Source organism: Salminus brasiliensis, chromosome 1 (assembly GCF_030463535.1).
Source record: "Salminus brasiliensis chromosome 1, fSalBra1.hap2, whole genome shotgun sequence".
NCBI lineage: Eukaryota > Metazoa > Chordata > Actinopteri > Characiformes > Bryconidae > Salminus > Salminus brasiliensis.
Window position 1 is genome coordinate 20,013,801 of NC_132878.1, and position 20,947 is coordinate 20,034,747.

The window sequence follows — 20,947 nt, forward strand, 5'->3', positions numbered from 1 at the left end:
TGACCTCTCCTATTGCCCTCTTATAGCTCTGAGGATAAAGGAGAAAGGCAAGCACAAAGAGGGGGGAAAAAGGACAAAGAGAAAGTGACAGGGGAGAGGAATTATGGGTTAGTATAAAAAAGAGGGGAAACTGGTATTAAGAGTAAAGATTGTTGTAGGGAAGCTTGTTTGTGTGGGTTTTGACAGTGTACAGTGTCTATTTATGAGCATGTGTGTGTTACCGCTGGTCTGCTTGGTCTAGAGGAGGTGCGGGATTCTCCTGGTTTGTGGCGTCCATCATGAGAGAGGATGGGAGAGGAGTCCATTTTAGATGAACCTGAGACCAAAAACACATTTAAATGACATTTAAACAAAATCAATACAGAAATATAAACCCCACCCTTTTTAGAACACACACACACACACACACACACACACACACACACACACACAAAATTACATTACCAGCCATTCATACAAAATCACAAATAGAACACACATTTTTAATATAATATTACAGACAACACATCTGACAAGAGAAACAAATCAAATACAAAAATTTGAAATCATAAATTGGTGACACAGCAGCAGGATTTAAGACACAAAGCAAACTTTAGACTAGGAATGCACTGGTATGGGAATTCTAGGCTGATGCCATTATTCTAAGTCGATACATAGGCCCTTTTAAAATGCAGACACTGGGACATGTACCCGATTTAGCATTGCAGAGAAAGATAAGAATACCTGTAGAAATTCAGTATGAACAGTCCACAGTCATTTCAATAATCCTCTCTTAAAAATGTAAGAATGTGCTGGTATGCCAGTATTTAATTTTTTTTAATTGCCAACGATCTGCAGCACTATTCGGAGAAGAGCCGACTGAAGGAAGTGCAGCTCCAGGAATTAGGGGGAAGACCCGGTCACAGGGGACCCCGTGACAGCAGCAATGGCTACGAGAACAGACTGTCAGGCGAGAGGGCTGTAGCCGGACGGTAGGCTAAAAGCTAACAGAACAAGTCCTACAAGGGAAATTGCCATTTCTTGCTCCTAGGCTCCCCCTACAGTCAGAAAGTGTAATTTCTACGTTTATACGTTATATGTTGACAGATTTTACTGTTGCTTTAGGTAACAGACACCAGTGAATAATTGTGGAGATCCTACCCACCCAGAGAGAAGAAAGCAAATATGCTCTCTTGGACTCTCAGCCACAGATGGTGGTGGCATCACCAAGGATCAAACTCCCAATGATCATGCGAACACTTAAACAGCTCTGCGTTGCTCGGCAGCCCACAAAATGGGTATGAAAAGTCCGGCAACAGTTGAAATACAACAGACATCACATGCACACACACTCACTGAGGATACGGTGTCTCTCCAGGGAGCCCGTCTGAGGCAGGTTGGACATCAGGCTCATGCTGTCTCCTCTTTCCCAGCGGTCATTGCGGCTCAGATCTGGATTACTGACAAGCAAGTCAAAAATAGTTAAACACATCCAAAAAGAGCCTTTGCTAAAGACTAACCAGAAACAGGGGAATGTATGTATTACCTGGCTCGTACTGGGTGTCTGATGCCAGAGGACAGGTTAGTGTTGAGGGCAGTAGCTATAGAAGCTGTTCTCTGGGGAATCTGCAAAACAGAGCAATATTACCTTGAAAACAGTGTGTATTAGAAATACAGTGGGGGTCAGTCATTTATAAATACAGTATGTTTTATGAATAGAGTGTGCACTGTAAGCATGTGTGTTACTGTATGTATTATATAGTTCTCTCACTTTTGGAGGCTGCTCGATCTCAGGAAGGCGGATCCAGGGGCCATGGTCATCCCTGATTGGGCGCTGCTGTGGGGCGGGGCTCTCAGATGTGGGGTCAGAGTTCTGCCGCACCAGCTCTCGGGAGTGCAAGGGACGGGGCGTGGGGGTGGGTGAGGGGTCCTGGGTGGGGAAGGCGGACATGGTCTTAGTGGGCTGGTCACAGAGGGACTGAGAGCGCGGCACTGGTGCTGCATACGGCTTCAAGGGCACCAGGTGGGCCATTTGGAACTATGAGGGTGAGCAGAGGAGCCAGGTAGAGAGCGAGAGAGAGCAGGACAGCAAGATTTTGTGGGCAGTTTTGAGAGTAGAGCGTGTTTCAGAGCGCAGGCCAGAGGACATTAGGGTTCAAGTGGAAGGTGAGCGAGGGTTGTTTGTTTTCATTTCATGTTTTATGGAGGGTTTATTTGGAGAAGGAGTTCAGGAGAGGACAGGCAAGTTCCAGAATCCCAGAGCAGGAAGCGAGGGAGGCAGAGGAGGAGGAGGAGGAGGAGGATTTCCCCACAGCAAGCAGGGGTCAGGAACAAGGGAGGCCCAAGGTGAAAGTAGGAAAAAACAGAGAGGAAAGAGAGGATACAGTCACTGAAGGGAAACAGAGAGCAGAAGTGAATGCAGAAAATCTAGAGATTTGACAGCCACCTATACTTGCTTATACCACACAGCCACTTCAGCTCTTACATAAACATCCTATAGCGGTGGTTTCTACAATGTCTGTGTAGATTACGATTATGCCATTACTGTAAAAAGCAACTCTCCAACACTGTAACTACATAAGAGAATATTCCTCTGAAAATGTTGTAGTCTGCTATTAATGTTACTTTTTGCTTATCAAAAAAAATGGGCCCATTCATTGTAAAGCATTCAAACAATCTAAAAGAGCAGCTGCAGTTTTCACATGGTGTTTAAAAAAAAAATAGAATAAGAAAGTTTTTTATATGATATTCAATTGCCATGTCCGGCCAATATTTTTACATTTGGAAGATATTATACTAATAATGAAGGCATACGAATGGATGAACACTCTCTAAACCTAAAATTGGAACAACAAAGAACTCCTGTTGTATACACAGTCGTATGCTTACGCTCTCGTGCCGTGCAAGTCCCTGTTAAAACACACACACCTTGCCCTGGCTGCCCTGGGGTTCGACAGGTCTCTGCATCGGTGGAGTCTGCGCAGCCTGCACTCCTGATTGGCTGACAGAATCAGAGCGTGACTGGATGTTGGTGTCTGAGACAGTGGTGCAGATTTTTGGAGAACCCTGCCTGTTCAGTTTACTGCGCTCCTCCACCTGTGAGATGCGAGATGGCAAGAAAAAATGCAAACCAGTCAGGTGCACATTACAGCATTATGGTATGGGAGAATTGCAATATTGTATTTATTAGTAAGTTATATTGCTAAATATTGTGATTTTCGATACAATCTGCTGTATCAAAACACTGTGATGGGAAATGATTAGAGATCGGCCTGTATATTTTGACCTGTATGTAAATCATTTTAAAGTTCTCTAACTAACAGTGTTTGCTTATCACCGTCCCACCTCATACCAAACTCCCCAACTCATCCCAAAAGTACAGGAAGGAACACAATCATTCCAGAGATGACAGTTTCACTGCTCTACAGCTCAATACTTTATCCTTTATGCTGTGGTCGTCAACAGTAAGACTACTGGGTGGTTTGCAGTTCTTACAGGCATGTGTTTATTTCTGAAAAGTGAGATTTGTATGTGCATGTGCATGTACCTGCATAGGTGCAGCTGATGTATATATATGTGTGTGCATGTATGAGTGAGTGTGTATGGACCTCTCTGGCCCAGGCAGGCTTGTTGTTGTCCAGGTTTTTGCTGTAGTGGTAGAGGGGCTTCTTGTCCTGTTGCTGCTGCTGTTGCTGCTGCAGAGAGACGAGGTAAGCATGCTCTTGCTGAAGCTGCCTCTGCAGTCTCTCAGACTGCCTCTGCTCCTCCAGCTGTTTCCGCTTATACTCCTACACACATACAGAGAGAGACAGAGAAAATAAAACATTAGAAAAGGATTCACATTATCTGTGTATGTTTTTTTTCTTCACATATACCCTGTTATTATTGTCACATCTTTATACTGTAAAGCTGTTCAACACAGTACACAGCTCATAGAGAATTTCTGCAATGCCATATTGTGTCATACATATTTAGCTTGAAGCATAAATAGTGGATCTTGAATACCTTACGTCTATGCATATGTCTATTTCATGTATGTTCAGGCTCTTACCTTATTTAGCCCTCTAAACTACAAGCATTAACTGAGCTATTACGCTAGTTTAAGGTCAGTTCGTCAGTAACTACTATGAAACTCACATGGAGGTTATATAGTTAAGGGAGTGACGGACCCACAAACAGGTGGGTTTATAGGTTAATTACAGTAGGCACATACAGGACGCTAATCTCTGTTGGACAGACTTTTTAAATACATTGTACTGCACATCAGGTAGTAGGCTGCATGCATACACACACACAAAGACGAATGTGCACACATTTAAATAAATAAATAAATAAACAAACAATACACACACACACACACACACACACACACACACACACACACAACAGGAGCAGACCATCTCCTAGACCAGAACTTCTAGTCTTTCTGAAATCTACAAGAAAACTCTAAAACAGGGCTCAGTCACAGAGGCTCTATTCTCACACACATAGGCCCCATTGTCCATCCCCTCCGTTCTGTGAATACATTAAAAACTATATATGGAGTAATGCAATGACCAAACAATCATAATCTCTTTCTAGCTTCATGAAGAATCACCTGAATTGCTTTTCTAAATGTTACAATTAAAAATAAAAATAAAAAAGTCTGAGAGGTACAGGTAACAGAACTTGGGGGGCTTGTCATTTTCTTTTGTTCATTGTTCTCTCTTTTTCTCTTTCACAGTTTTGCTATTTAAACATAAACATCAACTTCACTATCCATATGTAGTAATATTTTATGCATGAGATCCAAATGTCTAAGATTATGGAAAACACTACATGGACACCTGCTCATTCACTGTTTTTTTCCGAAATCAAGGGTATTGAAATAGAATTAATCTTGCTTTTGTTGAAATAATTGGAATAATTGGATCCAATTGGAATTGGATGATCATCCCACCTCATCCCAAAAGTATTAGCTAGAGGACCATCATTCCAGTGAACACAGTTCCACTGCTCCACATCTGTGTCAGCAATGGGTGCAACTTAAAGTATCTGAATGTATTCATTAAAAGAGGTGTCCACAAATATTTGGACATACTGCACTGTATGTCCAAATATTTGTGAACACCTCTTTTAATGAATGCATTCAGCTACTTTAAGTTGCACCCATTGCTGACACAGATGTGGAGCAGTGGAACTGTGTTCACTGGAATGATGGTCCTCTAGCTAATACTTTTGGGATGAGGTGGGATGATCATCCAATTCCAATGTGACCCATGTGCACCCATTGCTGACACACATTCAATAAAGTGGGTCCAGTGTTTGTCTGGCACTGTTATTTTCGAAGATCAAACTTGCACGATAAGAAACTACACGTCTAGAAAAGGTGTTGAAAAAAAGAAAAGCACTTGCTTGAATCAGCCACAAGATGCCGTCTATGTTGACGCCGGGCGAAAGTGCTTAGAGTGTGTGCTCACATTCAGAGCACCATTTGGCTCGACAAGCCCTTATTATCGTTCGTTCAAACCAGAGTAACGATACAGCATATCACTGTTCATGTGTGTGTGTATTTATAATACATATATTTATGTGTAATCTCGATTATTATTTTGATTGTTTGGCCATTTTCAAACTGATTATACATCAAATATTTAGTAGACTTACTTGACTAATATAATTGTGACAGCCCCAGGTAATTATTTTTCATGACCGTATCCTTTAAAAAGTGTTCTATCCTACAGACTTAGGGGGTAAAACCTGACGCGTGTTTAAAGTAGCCTTCAGTTCACCTCGGTATGAGACACATCAAATAAAGCTGCAGGACCACACAGACGAGGAAAGAAAGAAGCGACAGGGAGGAATAGGGGAAAAAAAGACAAAAGGAAGAGAGGAAGAGTGGAGAAGTGTTACCATGAGCAGGGCCTGCTCCTGAAGAAGCTGCTGCTGAAGGATTTCTAACTGCCTCTGCTCTTCCTCCAACTTATGCCTTATAAACTCCTACAGACAAACAGAGAAAAGGACAGAGAGAGAGAGAGAGAGAGATAGATAGATAGATAAATATATAGAGAGGTGAGGAAAGAGAGAAACATTGATAAACAGACAAGAGGGAAGGGGCCAGAAAGACAAAAAAAGCGATGAGAACAGACTACAAAAGAGAAAGAAAGGAAAGACATAGGAACTCTACGGACTAAAGGATTCTGCTCTAGTGAGGTTTTTGAAGTGGCATTTAAGAGTGTATGTCTAGATTGTGCATGAGTGTATAATGCAGCTTGTGCTAGAAGAAGTAGTGTGTCCACTTCTTCTAGCACAAGGTTTTCAGCTGTTGTTCGGTCCCAAAGATAAATACGTATTATTAGAGCTCATTTTCATTTTTAACATTTTTCAAACTCATTTTTCTCAACTTTAAATCCCATGTCTGGCACAAACACTGAGGGCACCTCTGTCACATGACCGCATTCTTCTCAATGTCTCATGGCATCTTGTGATGTCTTTTTAAAGAAACTTAAGATATTCTCAAGTCCAGTGCGTGTGCCCACTGAGAAAGGCTGGCAAAGGGGAGTAAATATTTGTTAGTTAATGAAATTGGTAATAGCAATGCTATTCTTACACCTGCCGAAATTACACCCCCCACCCCTTTATCTCTCAAGGTGCACAAAATATACATCAAATGTAATTTAAGGACCGTTATAACTGAAAACCTGCGTGCTGCATCAACAATCCACTCGAACAGCCTTCAGTCTGTTAAATGAAATGCAGCTAATGCTTTAGGAGATGCTCTGGTGTTTACTGGGAAGTAAAATTCAAGAGTAATAGTTATTTATACACAAAAACAACAGAAATCACAAGTGGTTCTGATGCGCACCTACTTGACACAAAGGCAACAAGCACTTTCTGTGTTTAGTGCCTACCCTTTCCGCCTGATTCGCCTCGTAAATTTATTTCGTTGTTGCTGTGCCCTTCTAGGCCATCATACCTTACTCTCAGGAAGCGTAATCGTACTTTGAGACAACCCTAAAAGACACGCATGCATTTCTGACAAGCTAAGAGATACAAAGCAGTCACTGAAATATGACTTGAGTTACGAAGCGTTACACAGTTCTCCTGTGTGCAGTTATGCCCACTCCACTAGAGTTACATAGTGCAGTTAACAGCATGCTGAGCCCAGAGTAGCAGCTTATTACAGGTCAGTTGAGCATTGACATGATTTTGACGCTGCTATTTTAAGGTTAAAAGGCTCCATAGTGTTTCTTTAAGCAACTGACGTTATAGAAACATTTGGGTTGGGTTTGGACTTCTTTTGGACTGTGTTCGTGTGCTTACTGAAAGCTACACCCACAGCACAAAAAAAATAATGAATATACCTCTACATTTTCTTTATTGTATAAAAATTTAAAAAACAAATACAGAAGCACACGCTAGATGGCAAACGTGTCTTGGCCGATTGACTGCATTTGGGGTGAGTGATAATTAATGCAAATCTGACATCTTAGAAGCTCATAAGACTAATTACGCTCTCTCTGTAATGAAACACGCAGTTGGGTCAGTACTGCTTATAAAAAGCACGCTGAGACATCATTTAGATTGATAAAACACAGTCGAACTGGTCACCCCTAGTTTATAGGCTTTGTGTGTGAGGGGTCAAGTGCAAGTGTGCAAACACAGCAGGAGTGTTTGAGTGGATACATGCATGAGAGTGGGTGCTACAAAGTGCTGCCTGACCATCTCTGTCTTTCTTTAGTCTTTAGTGAAAGACAGAACAGGTGCAAATGTGTGTGCAAGTCATTTTGTAACTGCGTAAGGAATGTTTGTTAGGATAACAGGCATGTGTGCAAGTGTGTAAGGCCATTTATGTCCTAGCAGGAGTGTGTATTCTGCTCTTTAAAATATAAGTAAATAAATAATAATTTAAAAAAATGAAAAAACTAAGCTCACTAATTCATGCTGATGGGCCTTTTGTGGTTCTGTCACTTTGAATTCTACTGAACGTAGGGCCGTACACCCACACACACACCCACATAACCACACACTCGCACACACACACACACACACACACAAATCCACGCTCACATTCAGAACTGCGTCGAGAGCCTGCTGCCATGGCAACCATTTCACAGACATGCCAGGGCTGTAGTGGGTGTATGGATCACCCACGCTGAGCTGTGATTGGCCGAGTCACACAATTACTCGAGCCGTGATTGGCTGACCTGCTCTCTCTCGGCCATCCTCCGGTCCTCCTCTCTCCTCATGTCGTCGAGCCGTCGGTGAGGAGCCTTTTCCTGCTGCTGCCGCACCATCTCCCTCTCCTTCCTCTGTTGCTGAGTGTGAGAGAGAGATAGAGAGAGACAGAGAGAGAGTGTGAGTGAGTCACTTTAACATATCTAGCTGAAATAATAAGTGCCTTCCTGTTGCTAGAAAACCATGCAGTAATTTTGAGAGAGGGACATTATGGAATGAGAGAGAGAGACAGAGAGAGAGAGAGAGAGAGAGAGAGAGATATGGGGGCAGGTGAGGGGGGACTGATGAGTCACCTCTCTGCAGTAAAGGATATCTCCCAGCTGTGCCAGAGTGTGAATAAATCCATCAATACATCAGAGCAGTGTCTACCTGCAACACCCTGTATAATCACTGTGATTGGGAACATTCATACACTCAACGCATGTGTGTGTGTGTGTGTGTATGCACATGTATGTATGTATGTGTACAAATGTTATGTTCTAATGAGTGAGCTCAGCTACTTTAAGTTGCTGACCGAGACCTGCAAATGCACAAGCAGCTTGTCTAGTCCCTGGAGAATAGTATTGCCAACAGGACTCTCTGGAGCAGAGAAATATTAACCTATTGGCACCATGCCTAATGCCAGGTGTGGGCATTGAGCTGTGGAGCAGTGGGACAGTGTTCTCTGGAAGGATGGCGCTCCATCTAATACTTTTGGGATGAGATATGGAGTTAATCATCAAATATCCCGACCTCAGTAACGCTCTTGCCACTGAATGCAATCAGATCCTCACAGCAATGCCTTGCCAGCTGTGCCTTGATGTCACATTTGCCACAGCTCTTGTTTTTTGTGTAGAGTTTTTCCCTCATCACTGTTGCCCTTGGCTTGCTCAAAAGAGGCTTGGACTCGGATCTCTGTGAAGCTGCTTTGTGACAACATTCACTGTAAAAAGCTCTAGAGAAATACATTTTGAACTGAGCTGATTTGAATACTGAGACATTACGATTCTCTGTTACTGCAGCACCAGTCGCTCGACCTCATTCTTCAAAGTTTTTTTTGTAATATTGTTATGGCTGTGATTTTCAATGTACCTGAAGATACTGTATATAAATATTTAGTTCAACATTTCTGTAAAGACAATTTTCACAAAATGTCCTTTTTTATAATCTAATAAAACTTGATTAATGGACCAATAGAAACGATCATATTCATTATTTCAAGCATTTCAGCGTCACTGATACAGAGCACTGCGACTGAGTCCGACATGCAAATAAACATGCAAACACAGGGCACACAGCCCGCACTCACAAATCTGAGATGCTCTTGAATGTCTTCATGGTGTTTCAGGGCTGGGGGCTGGAATAATGCAGCTCATCTTTTGCGATATAAATGTGAGCTCATCTGTATCTAAGAACACTGTTTTAAAAGAGATTGGCACCAAACTGCATCATGTAGCCCAAAGCCTATGGGTATATCAGTCCAGTCTCAGCTATGATAGCCATTAGCCATTAGCATGCCTTAGCACACACCCATTGGCAAACTATATGGTTATCATCATCATGCTTTAAGCGTACTGCAAGTTTTGGGCAATATCAAACACCCAAGTATTCCGACTGGTTTACAGAGCACTTCAACAGAAAATGCTAACAAAGGCTTTGTTGTGTTCTGGAAAGAACCTTGAGAACATAGTTGGCTAAATGCTTTTCATAACATATCAAACAAGATTATTTTAAGTATTGGAAGGAATATTGAAAGAAACTACCGACAGCATTTGGGGGTTGGATAAGAGTCCACCTGTTGTTTTGCTGCAGTTGATATTTGAACCCTTTCAAGCCAAGTGTATCATGTTTTATATATACGCAAGACCTCTGCAACAGCAGTGTTATAATTAAATAATAATATTTAATAGACTAAATAAATAATTTATTACATAAATAAGAAAATAAAACCAAATACATGTTTACATGTGCACTGCAGACACCAGTAAAATAAATGTGAGATTTCTACATTTTAAATGACTTGAGTATAAATTTAAAGCCAAGTCCAAGTATAGGGGCTTAAACCATTCTTTTATGTTTTAGTTTGTGCAATAAAAAAGTGCAATAAACAGTAAATTCTGAATGTACTAAATAGGATACAAAATAAAAGTCATATGTGCAAAGTTTTATTCAATTACAATTTTTAATTATTGGTCAGAAAGTCAATAAACACGTAAGCATTTTCTGAAATGAATAAAATCAAGTCAGGTTGCTTAATATGCAAAAATGTTTGTTTTGTCTGTAGAAAGTGAGAAACTCCGAGCTCTGATCTGACTCCATTAAAAGCTAACTCTCCCCTCACCCCCTTTCCCCACCTTTCTTTCCAGTTCCCGCTCTCTTATTCTTCCTTGTACAAAGACAGAGATAAATATAACAGCTAATGACACTTATTAAATTACAGGCTCACAGCTTCTCCTTTTGTTGTGGTCAATTACTGGGCAGCCCTCTGTTGTACTGAGCTCTCCCTCTATTTCTCTCCCGCTCCTCTCTGTATGTGCGGAAAACACTTCTCATCTGCCTTGTTCCTCCAAAGCAGAGTAAACACCAGACCCCGCTCAAATAAAACTCATCTCCAATCAAGTGTAAAACTCAAAAAAAGCTTTGAAAGCTTGAAACAATTTCAGCTCTGAAACATCTTAATGAAGTCAGCTTAAGTCAAGGCCACTCGCAGTGGGATCTGCAGCTTTAGCGGTGTCCTTTGCATTTCATTTGCAGTAGGTTAGGTTTCCTTTTGGATTCTGAACAGATCATATGTTGCCACAAATATCTGTGGCCTATCTTGAGTCAGCAAAATGCAATACAATACAAATGCACACTCTGTTCCTTAAAGCCCAGAGCCCCCCAAATCTGAGTTTTCTATTTAATGAAGTTAATCTGGCTCCTCAGGTACCCCATAGTAAATGTACAAACATGCCTAGCGATCTGCCGAAGCGTAGAAGTGCTGGGCTCCGGACAGGAGGGATAACTAGGCACACCGGGCAACCACTCCCGAAGCAGCCGCTTCCACTCGCAGCTCCAGCTTGTATCTATATATTGACTGCTTTCTCAGTGAACCCTAAAGATCAGTGAAATCTCAACTGCAATAATGTGACGTAATCATAACGTACCATGGTAACGAAAACAATGTTCTGTTGGATAGTGATTGAGGGCTGTCAGTCACACACGTTCATTAGAATATTAAGACCATGCCCAGACTGTTCTCAGAGAGGTCTGAGGAGTGCATTTTGATGAGGAGTGTTATTATATTTCTGCTTTGTGCTTTTTATTAAACATGTGCAGAACGCTTCAATTAACAGTTTACTATTATACAAAAAAAAATCAGTTTATCAAAATGTATTCCTGGGGGTTTTAAGATTCAGGAGAAAGACAGCTGTTTTGTTGACACTGTTGATACTAAACAAAATACAAAGCTATTTGGACAGCATTTTTTTTTTTATTAAGAAGCCGTCGAATAGGCTGATGGCTTCAGCTGGTAGCGCTATTCATAATATAATATTATATAACAAAATAATATAACATATATAATCTCAGAAATCACACCAGTGCTGTTCAGCCGTCATTACAATTAAACACAGAAAAGCCAGCAGAGGGTGCACAAGGGGATTAAATGCTTTAGCCAGTTATCAGTGAGTTTGGGACGAGTTGGCGATGAGATGGAGTGGTGATCCTCCAACATCCTGACTTCACAACCACTCTTATCTTATTACAACAACAAAAGCAGGATAAATCTTTCTAATACACTTGATCAATGAGCAGGTGTCCCAATACTTTTGTCCATTAAGTTATGGCAAAACCACAAAGAAAACAAGCTGATCTTCTTTTACATTTGAGAATAAAAAACACATTTTGGATAGGCAGTTTATCTGTAAAGCAACATTTAGACCACACATACTCCAACTCTCCACACCCGCGCCCACTTCAAGGACCTTCTCGATCAGGAAATTCTTCAAATGCCATTCTCCACTGGGCGTACTATTAATAAAGATTGTTTCGTCCCAGACTACAAGGCATTCTCTGTTCATGTAGGGCCTCTTTGAACACACTGACCCAGCGAAAAGTACCTAAAAAGCCTGGCTAGTTGGACACACCTGTTTGTGACTTATTTGCATAGGAGTGCAATGTTCTTCTTTCCTTTTCGATGCTTCCACAACTGCTTGACATTCTTAACCAACATGTGATCCAGACACCAACAACCTTTGGCATGTAGGCATTCTGAATGACATGGAGCAATCAGATGTACACACACTTATAGCATTATACAACGGCTTACAACGATCAGTCAGATTCACATCAGCTATATTAAGTGAGATTAGAATTCTATATTGGAAACCATCCAAATTGACACAGCTTTTACATATTCTGGCACCTGAATTTGATTTTTCTTGAGGTTTCACAGCTCTTCAACAGTTAAAACCACAGCCACTAACAAGTGATGTCAGCAATCATCCACAACTTATGGAACATTTTCAGAGGTCAAAGTGGTTTCTATTTCTGCAGTGGAAAACCACAGGCAGGTGACAAAAATGGAAAAACCAACGCACAGTGCCTTACTTAGGTGGCTTAACAGTCACTACCCACCTCACAGTACTGAGCCTTAAGGCCGCCGCACACATGCACTCACCCACTTGAGGAGAACATGGTAAGAAATAACTTAACTGACGACATCTCTCCAAAGCAGTGCCTGTGGATTTACATCGCTGAACTCTCGAATAGCCATTAATCTCTGTACTACTAGCATATCCCTTTCAAGCTGTGGATGAACTCTTATTAAGTGAACCCCAGGGAGAGCAAGGACAATTGTGCTTTCTCGGACTCTACTGATGGCAAACAGAACGACTGCTATGCTTTCTTTCTTGTACTTGTTTCTATGCTGAGAGCTACATGTGTGAAACCTCAAATATGAGTTTTTTTTTTGCCTGTAAAAGTTTTAACAGGAATAAAAATGGTATGAGTGGTAGAAAAACTAGAGCTTATAGGCAGTTTGGTTGGTATCAGTATCAGTACCTGATACTGAAGGTGCAGCTATTAGTATTGAAAGGGAAACAAGTGGTATCAATGTATTCCTTCTTTATCCATCACACCATGCATGACATCAGTCTTTAGGCATCTGCACTTGTTATCTGTTCCTTTCTTTGTAACCTGTCTGCATGTTAGAGCGGAAAGCAAAACAGGCCTAGCAATACCTTCAATGCCAATGTTTTAGTTGAGGTTTCACAGGCCACTATTCATAAAAACCAAGACACAAGACTCATCCCAAAAGTACTGGACAGAGCACAGTTGCACTGCTCCACAGCTCAATGCTAGGCTTTATATATCATTAGAAGGGGTTTCCACAAACATCTGAACATGTATTTATAAACTACACTTTTCACAAGACTGTGATAAGCTGGCATATATGGTTGTGCTGGTGTAAGCTGTGTCTACATGATGTGGCCTCCACAAGAACAGACATACTGCTCACATTCCAGACTCAGGTAAAACTACAATTTCGCACGCCTCCCACCATCCCATCCTTTGCAGATGGATTTGTGTGCCTTATCACAGTTTGGCATGCTCTGGAATTTGTAAAAGTGTGTGTGTGTGTGAGGGGGGGTGCACGTTCTTGTACTTTAACAGCCTATAAATCAGCTTCCTGATGACATGATGATAATACAAGCCACAGCTTTTATGCAAGTTAGCTTTTGAAAAGTAGCCAAAGCTAGTATTAGTAATGTCAAATTAGCCTATAAGCTGCTCACTCTGTAGCCCATTACTGTTGGTCAAGACCAACATTCTGATGTTGGCTCCTCCTAACAACATGGTCAATCAGCTTAAGTCTAGTGTGTTCTACCTCCTCTAGTCTGCGTCTTTGTTCTTTCTGCTCCTCGATGCGTTTCTGTCTGTCGTGCAGTAGCTGGCGCTTATGCTCTTCAGGGTCGCGGCGCTGGGCAGCCAGCTGAGCCTGCTGCCTCTTCAGAGCCTCCGAGCGTTCCTTGTTCTCCTGCTGCAGGCGCAGGAAGTCTCGCCGCAGAGTGGACTCGCCAGGGACGTTCAAGATAGAACTACAGTGTGCGAGAGAGAGAAAACGAGACACATAAACAAGACATAAACATTTGGATTAGAATTTTCTGGTAAATCATTTTGTGACTGTTGGTTAAACACTAGATAATTTTTTGAATTCTACATTTTCCCAATTTTCTTCCAAATGTAGCTGAGCTAGTTAACCACACACAATCACTAGGACTCCCCAATTACTTGCAATAATCCTGACACTAGGAGGGCAATGTCATGCTGGCTAGGCTAGACATGGACGGGTGAACACTCGCAGGGACGGTGCGATGCATGGTTTATTAAAATAAACAGGGGAAAACACAAGTGTGCAGCAATAACCAGTGAAGGATAAACAAGACAAAAGTGACAAAACAACATGGGCTAAACCTGAGGCCACCCGAGGCTGGTAGGTAGCCAGGGAGCAAAGCGAGAAGGGGCAAACCAAGCGGTGGGAGGAAGACTAGAACATAAAGATACAGGAACCCAAACCGCGCTCGTCAGGCGCTCATAGACTTACACGACTTGAATACGAGGGAACGGGACACCGAATCCCACCGGTGACCAACCGGAGAGCCAAGAAGCGAACTCCCTCTAAACGTGAAAAGGCTCTACCAGAGCATATACTATTGAATACCATAGACACTCCTAGAAATCTCGTGACCTGAAGCCAACATACAGCTTGGCGTTGCAAGAGTAATTCTCTGCGACGAGACCATAGCATTTGCTCCCCTTTGTACCCCAGCTCTCAGGTGACCCAAATCAAAACATGATACAGACACAAATGAACCACACATGGACAAACATGGCGCAATACATAAACGGCTGTCAACATAAAAGTCCTTGAACATGAAGCCTGTGGTCCGCGGCTGACAGGCGAGGACAAACACATGTCTCTTTCAATAAATGGGTCAGCCACCGCCTCCTTTTACTAGGTAGCCAACAAGCTTGGAGGAAAGCACCAGATCCCCAGCTCTGATCCATCAGCCCACAGACACCTGTGCCAGCCAGCATCACCAGAGCACAACCAGCTGCTAATGATGAAGCAGCAAGGCCCAGGATTCGAACTTTTCTATGGGCTATTCTCTGCCCATAGTGTCAGTGTGTTAGTCTGGTGAGCCACTCATTTGCATTCGGCAGCCTTTTGCAATATCAGCAAGGCCAATATGACTGTACAATATACTGTGCAGCCGATCTACAGAGAGAATACTTCAGCAGGAGCAGATATCCATATAGAGAGAGGGGACTTATACATTATATATGCTGTAGGGCAGAGCAGTGTTCAGTAGTTCAGACAGAAAACCCTTATGGTAGGATTATGTAGAGTTGTGTATATCAAAGACTTTTGGCATAAGTCATTTAGCAACAGTAAGTCAGAAATGTGCACACCGCACCACTCAGGCTTTAGAAGGAAGGGATATCTGTGCTACGTGTGCGTGGTTGTGTTGTGTGTTTTTCTTTCCATCTGTGTTATTTATTTATTTATTTTATATCAGTGTTTGTAAAGAATCCTGTAGAGCTGTAGTACTACCTGGACTCCCGCTCATCCCCTCTGTTCTCATCTTCCTCATCACTGCCACTGTACTCATACTCCGTCTCCTCTGGGGGAAAGAAACAGAGAGTGAGTCAGTATAGATCAACATTGTACAAGGAACGTCTTAGTTGAATCAAACAAACGAAAGACTTCCATGTACTTCAATGTACACAGTGTAAACCTTTACCCCGGACATATTCTTTGGTCATTTAACCTTTTCATTTAGAAACTGCTAGAAAATGTGTCCTCAATCATGTTTCACCAGTCTTTTTATTCATAATTATTTATTTCAATTAAAAAATGGTATAGTATATTACACCACAACAACCTAGCTTCCACATATCTATATAAAATAATAATAAAGCAGCATTATGTGAAAATTGGTGATTTCTTGCTCCTGGACTCTGGAAAGTTAAGTTTTGAGACATCACTAAAGGACATGCTTTACACATGCATTTCTGGACATGCTGAAAGATACAGGACAGTCAATGAAATTGAAAGAAGCATATGAACCAAGGCAGTACAGTAATTATTGCAGAATTTTACACAGATATGACTCATGAGCAGTGTCCTGCCTGCTTTACCAAAGTTACATAGTGTATTTTTTGGGGTGCTGAGCTGCCATTTTAAGGTAAAAATGCCATATACATCTTTTAAAAGTACTCTAATTCCTTAATGGTTTAGGCACAAAATATATTTGATATATTTAATGAATAACTCGAGTAGGGCTCTTGGATCCATGGATGCAGATCAGCGAGCAGAGAGAAAGTAAGCAGAGTCCAAACTAAACATGGTGAAGCAGCATTTAGCTTCTATGCTACATACAACTAGAACTGACAGCCAGAAGATGCCAGGTGTGCCCCAAATGTAGCAAGTTTTAAATCCAGGTTTTACTTTACTTTGCACTTTATTTATACCACTGCACTCCAAATGACTTTTTCTGCTTTTGTTGCATTTTCTCCCATTTTAATGGCATCTTTTATTTATTTATCCATTCCTTTTTTATTTATTTTTCTATTTGATTTCCTTTTATCTCTCTTTTTAATTTAATCTTATGTCAACAAGAAAAGTTACACTGTTTAAATGTAAAGTAAAAAGATCTACAACAAAATGTCAACACATAACATTTTACAAACTATTCCATGCTAAACAAAAGTACAATTAAAAACAGTGGGTGAAAAAAAGCACCATTTCCTTTGCTCTTATCAACCAGTCTGTTTAAACAAGGCCAGCTGCACAAACTAAACCCACTTCTTGGGAGGAAAATACTAACGGTCAGTTCAGTTACACATGCTAACAGATGCCTGCACTGGTTAGCAATACATTGGTGGGGGTGGAAGAGCCATCCTACCTAGCAGAAAGGCCAATTATGCTTCCTTGGACTCCTGGGCATGGGTGGCTCTGACATACGAGGGGATGGAACTCCCCGAATAAGGAAACATATAGGGCAGCCAATCAAATCAGAGGACAGTTACATGTACATGTAACATAAAAAAACGGGGTTATTCTAAGGGGACATTCAATTTCCTAGATACTTAAATTCTCATCCTGATAAAAGTAGACTTACACTAGACAACAACAGACTTGCTTATGTGGCTTCTGGCATGGGCCATTACTTTTTAGCTCCATTAGCCTTGTAGCTCCAGTGGAAAACTAAAGAAGCAACTATCAGAAACTAAATCTGACTTTGCTAATTAAAAAAAAACACAATTACACTTCTTCAGACTACTGCTTTGAGCTCAACATCCACTCGAAGCTCAACAGCAGGAGGAGCTTCTATCCTTTTTCTTACATTTCTCAAAACGACACGGACAGTGAACACTACACACAACAACTAAAGTAGCATTAATAAAACAGGCCTCTCACCTTTCTCCCCTCGTTTCTTGCGGGTGCGGTCGATGTGGTCTTTGAGCTGGATGCGGACCTGGCGCTCTGTGGGCTGGTCCCGGATAAAGGAGTGCTTCAGCAGTTGCTCAGTGGAGGGACGACTCGGATAGGTCTTCACCAGGCAGCCCTCGATGAAGTCTATGAACTTTTTAGACCTGTAAGTGAGCAAGAGAGAAATCAGTGGGAGAAAGGCAAAGCTGTGTTGATAATAGATCCCTAAATCTGTTTTTTTTTTTATTTAAAACTCCCAACTTAACACACACACACACACGCGATTAAGTCTATTAGACATTCAGGGCCATCTGGACATGAGAATATGTGAGACAATGGTATAAACACATTACCAGTTGTTTGCAGCAGTGCATTAATTCAATGTGACAGGCATTTAATATATTTATAATATAAATATAAATAATATAATTTATATATATATATATATATATATATATATATACTCCTGCACAACTTTAAATGTCCTACAACCACCAAACAAGACCTGTGCTTTGAACTAAGCACAGCGCATCACATGTGACCACATACAGACAGAACGAGCAAAGGATAAAATACAGATAGAGAGAGAGAGAGAGACAGACAGACAGACAGACAGAGAGAGAGAGAGAGAGAGAGAGAGAGAGAGAGAGAGAGAAAGAGAGAGAGAATTGGCAGGGAGGTTGTCTTATGTAAGCTTGCATTAAAATAACAGGCGGCTAACAGCACTCTGTGTGATGTGAACACACATAAGTGGAATAGCACAAACTTCTCAATATATAGACAAAAGATAAGGAATATGATTTACATAGGATAAAGTGAAACATGGGGAAGACAGGAAAATGACAAAAGGCAGCAAAAGAAAGAAAATGAAAGAAAGAAAAGAAAAGGACAATTAAGACAAAAAAGAGAAGAAGATAGAAGAAAGGAAAAGTAAAGAATGAACATGGAAGAAAGGAGAATATAAAATAGGAGCAGAAAAGAAGTGATGAAAGACGAAGAAGAGGTAAGAGAGAAGAGAATAAAAGAGAACACGGGAAAAAATGAAAGGAGAAAAGGAGAGGATGGAGATGAGAGATAATGAGAAGTGATAGATGTATATGTGGTCTATTGTAAATACTGAGACGGATATCTAAGAGGCTAAAACAGGCGGCTCCTAAAATAAAAGGCAAGAACAATCAGTCATCACCATTTCTTGGACTTCAGCTTAGGAGGAGGGTTCCGAGGAATGAGGAACAGAGCTCTCATAGGGTGCATGTCACACAGCGCTGGGAGAGAAAGAGAGAGAGAAATAAAGATAAATATATGATGGAAAACAATAAAATGATCCCTACTTCTGTTCTGAGCTATATTACTTCTGCAGACGTTTTTGTAAAGCTATAATTAACACAGTGCAGTAAACTGTAGAAACCGTGTAAAAGGGATGACCAGGGGTCAGTAGAGCAACCTAAATGGAAAAGTTTAGTAGAAAATCATGATTTCTAGAAAATCTCTAATTTCTGATGAAAGGGAGATGGCTATGTGAACATTGCTAACCAATCCCATCTTGGTTAATACATGTCCTAATTTATGAATCTTTTGAAGTGCAACAAAACAAACTGGAAAGTTCAAACAATAATAATAAAATAAATAAATATATAATTAAATAAATGAATGAATAAAGAACTACATTATCATCTGAATAATGGTCCTGCTAGTACTCACAATACATGTAATGAGCTCACATACTGTGCTGAGGTAAAAGTGGTTACTCAAAATGGCTGCCCCTCCATTCAGCTGTGCGGAGTTCATTTGTGTTTACACACTAAAGGAAGTCTTACTGGGCTCTAAACTTTGGGTGTGTATTCACAGAGATGGTATTGTTGACTGTCAAGTGTATGCTAGCAACATTATTAATTACAATCTCCCATTGTAAACTAAACAAGCACATTTCAAACTTTTTAGCTGTTTGACTGCTAATAATGTTAATTATACATTTCATGAAACTATTCTTTTAACTCTAGGACAAATACCTTTCATTTAAGAATAAAACAGACTTAAAGCAGAATAGGAAAAAAAAGAACAGGAAGTTAGCTTGTTGTTCTCATTTTGGTCCAAAATTACATGCTAAAGCTCTAAAATTAGATTTTTGCTTGAAACAACAAAAAAAAAGACAACAAAAAAAAAAAGACTCAAGACTTTAAATACTCCAGACTCTTGAGACTCGACTCAAATTTGCACTTCAAAGACTCAAGACTAGACTAAGAAATTCAACTCGGACTTGCACTCCACAGACTTAAGAATCTACTAGGACTCGCACCCCACACTCCAGTACTCAAGACCGGACTCAGTCACATCCAAGGGACTCAAGACTCGTCTAGGACTAGGATCCCAGAGTCAAAACTTGACTCGATCACCAGACACTTGACTCAGACTTAAATCCTAGAGACTTGACCCAGACTTGCGTCTCATAAACTCAAGACCTCATAAACTCAAGACTTCATACGGTGTCACAATCCGACTTAACACTTGACTAGGACTCCCACCTCAAACTTACACTCAAGACCTGACTAGGACTCATGTCCCAGAGTCTTGACTCTGATCCCAGACACTTGACTCACACTCGAGACTCAACCAGAGACTCTGGACTCGACTCAGACGTGCACCCCAGAGAACCGATACTCACACAAAGGTAATTTCACTTCACTGAGCAATTGAGTAAACGTATCTAGGTTATAGATAGATACCTCTGCAGATAACTTTAATGTAATGCCATCGTGTAAAGTGACTGTGCTTAGGTGGAGAAAATGAAGAGTACAGCTAGGGTGATAGACTATTCTGATAGCGTTTGTGAATATGTGCCGCACAAAACCCCTCTCAGCCGCTGCGTGTGTCTGTAAGAGAGTGAGACAGGGAGAGAGAAAGTGACTAATGGCGAAGTTGCATAAGCGCCGACAGTGGCACACTGACCAGCACACCCGCCCACATGCACTCTCCTACAGCCTCTCCAAAACACAGCTCTATTTCAACACCCTCCAGTTACTCTACATGCAGTCTGTATACTGAGAATTGGCCAACTACAAGGGCTGCACAATATGGACAAAATACTAGCAATACAACAGTAGTTCCATACAGTTTATAATAACAACAGCATTTGCCATTTATGAGAAACTAACAAACTAGTCACAAGAGTAAAGATGTGTTGGGAGTGTATTTCCCTACAGAAAGTAGTCTATTTTAAGGCACTGGAAGAACAGATATTACGTTATGTTTGGAAAATAGTTCCACACTCTAAATTATTCCGTTACCTTCTGAAAA

At 41.0% G+C, this 20,947-nt stretch overlaps 1 protein-coding gene across 5 annotated transcripts in view; it reads right to left on the minus strand.

The window, feature by feature from the left end:
* Window positions 1-20,947, minus strand: part of mink1 (misshapen-like kinase 1) — a 63,158-nt gene that overhangs the window by 16,216 nt on the left and 25,995 nt on the right. The window contains exons 8-20 of one of the 5 annotated variants that reach the window (XM_072674258.1): window positions 18,840-18,918; window positions 17,642-17,817; window positions 15,773-15,842; window positions 14,045-14,255; window positions 8,166-8,276; window positions 5,872-5,958; window positions 3,588-3,767; window positions 2,908-3,075; window positions 1,751-1,909; window positions 1,526-1,605; window positions 1,336-1,439; window positions 222-316; window positions 5-28 (exon numbers count right to left, since the gene is read on the minus strand). In XM_072674258.1, the coding sequence (XP_072530359.1) occupies window positions 5-28; window positions 222-316; window positions 1,336-1,439; window positions 1,526-1,605; window positions 1,751-1,909; window positions 2,908-3,075; window positions 3,588-3,767; window positions 5,872-5,958; window positions 8,166-8,276; window positions 14,045-14,255; window positions 15,773-15,842; window positions 17,642-17,817; window positions 18,840-18,918 (1,544 nt within the window). Of the gene's footprint in view, window positions 1-4; window positions 29-221; window positions 317-1,335; window positions 1,440-1,525; window positions 1,606-1,750; window positions 2,018-2,907; window positions 3,076-3,587; window positions 3,768-5,871; window positions 5,959-8,165; window positions 8,277-14,044; window positions 14,256-15,772; window positions 15,843-17,641; window positions 17,818-18,839; window positions 18,919-20,947 lie in introns of all 5 variants that reach the window. The other 4 variants (XM_072674231.1, XM_072674240.1, XM_072674250.1 and 1 more) reach the window with 4 other exon arrangements.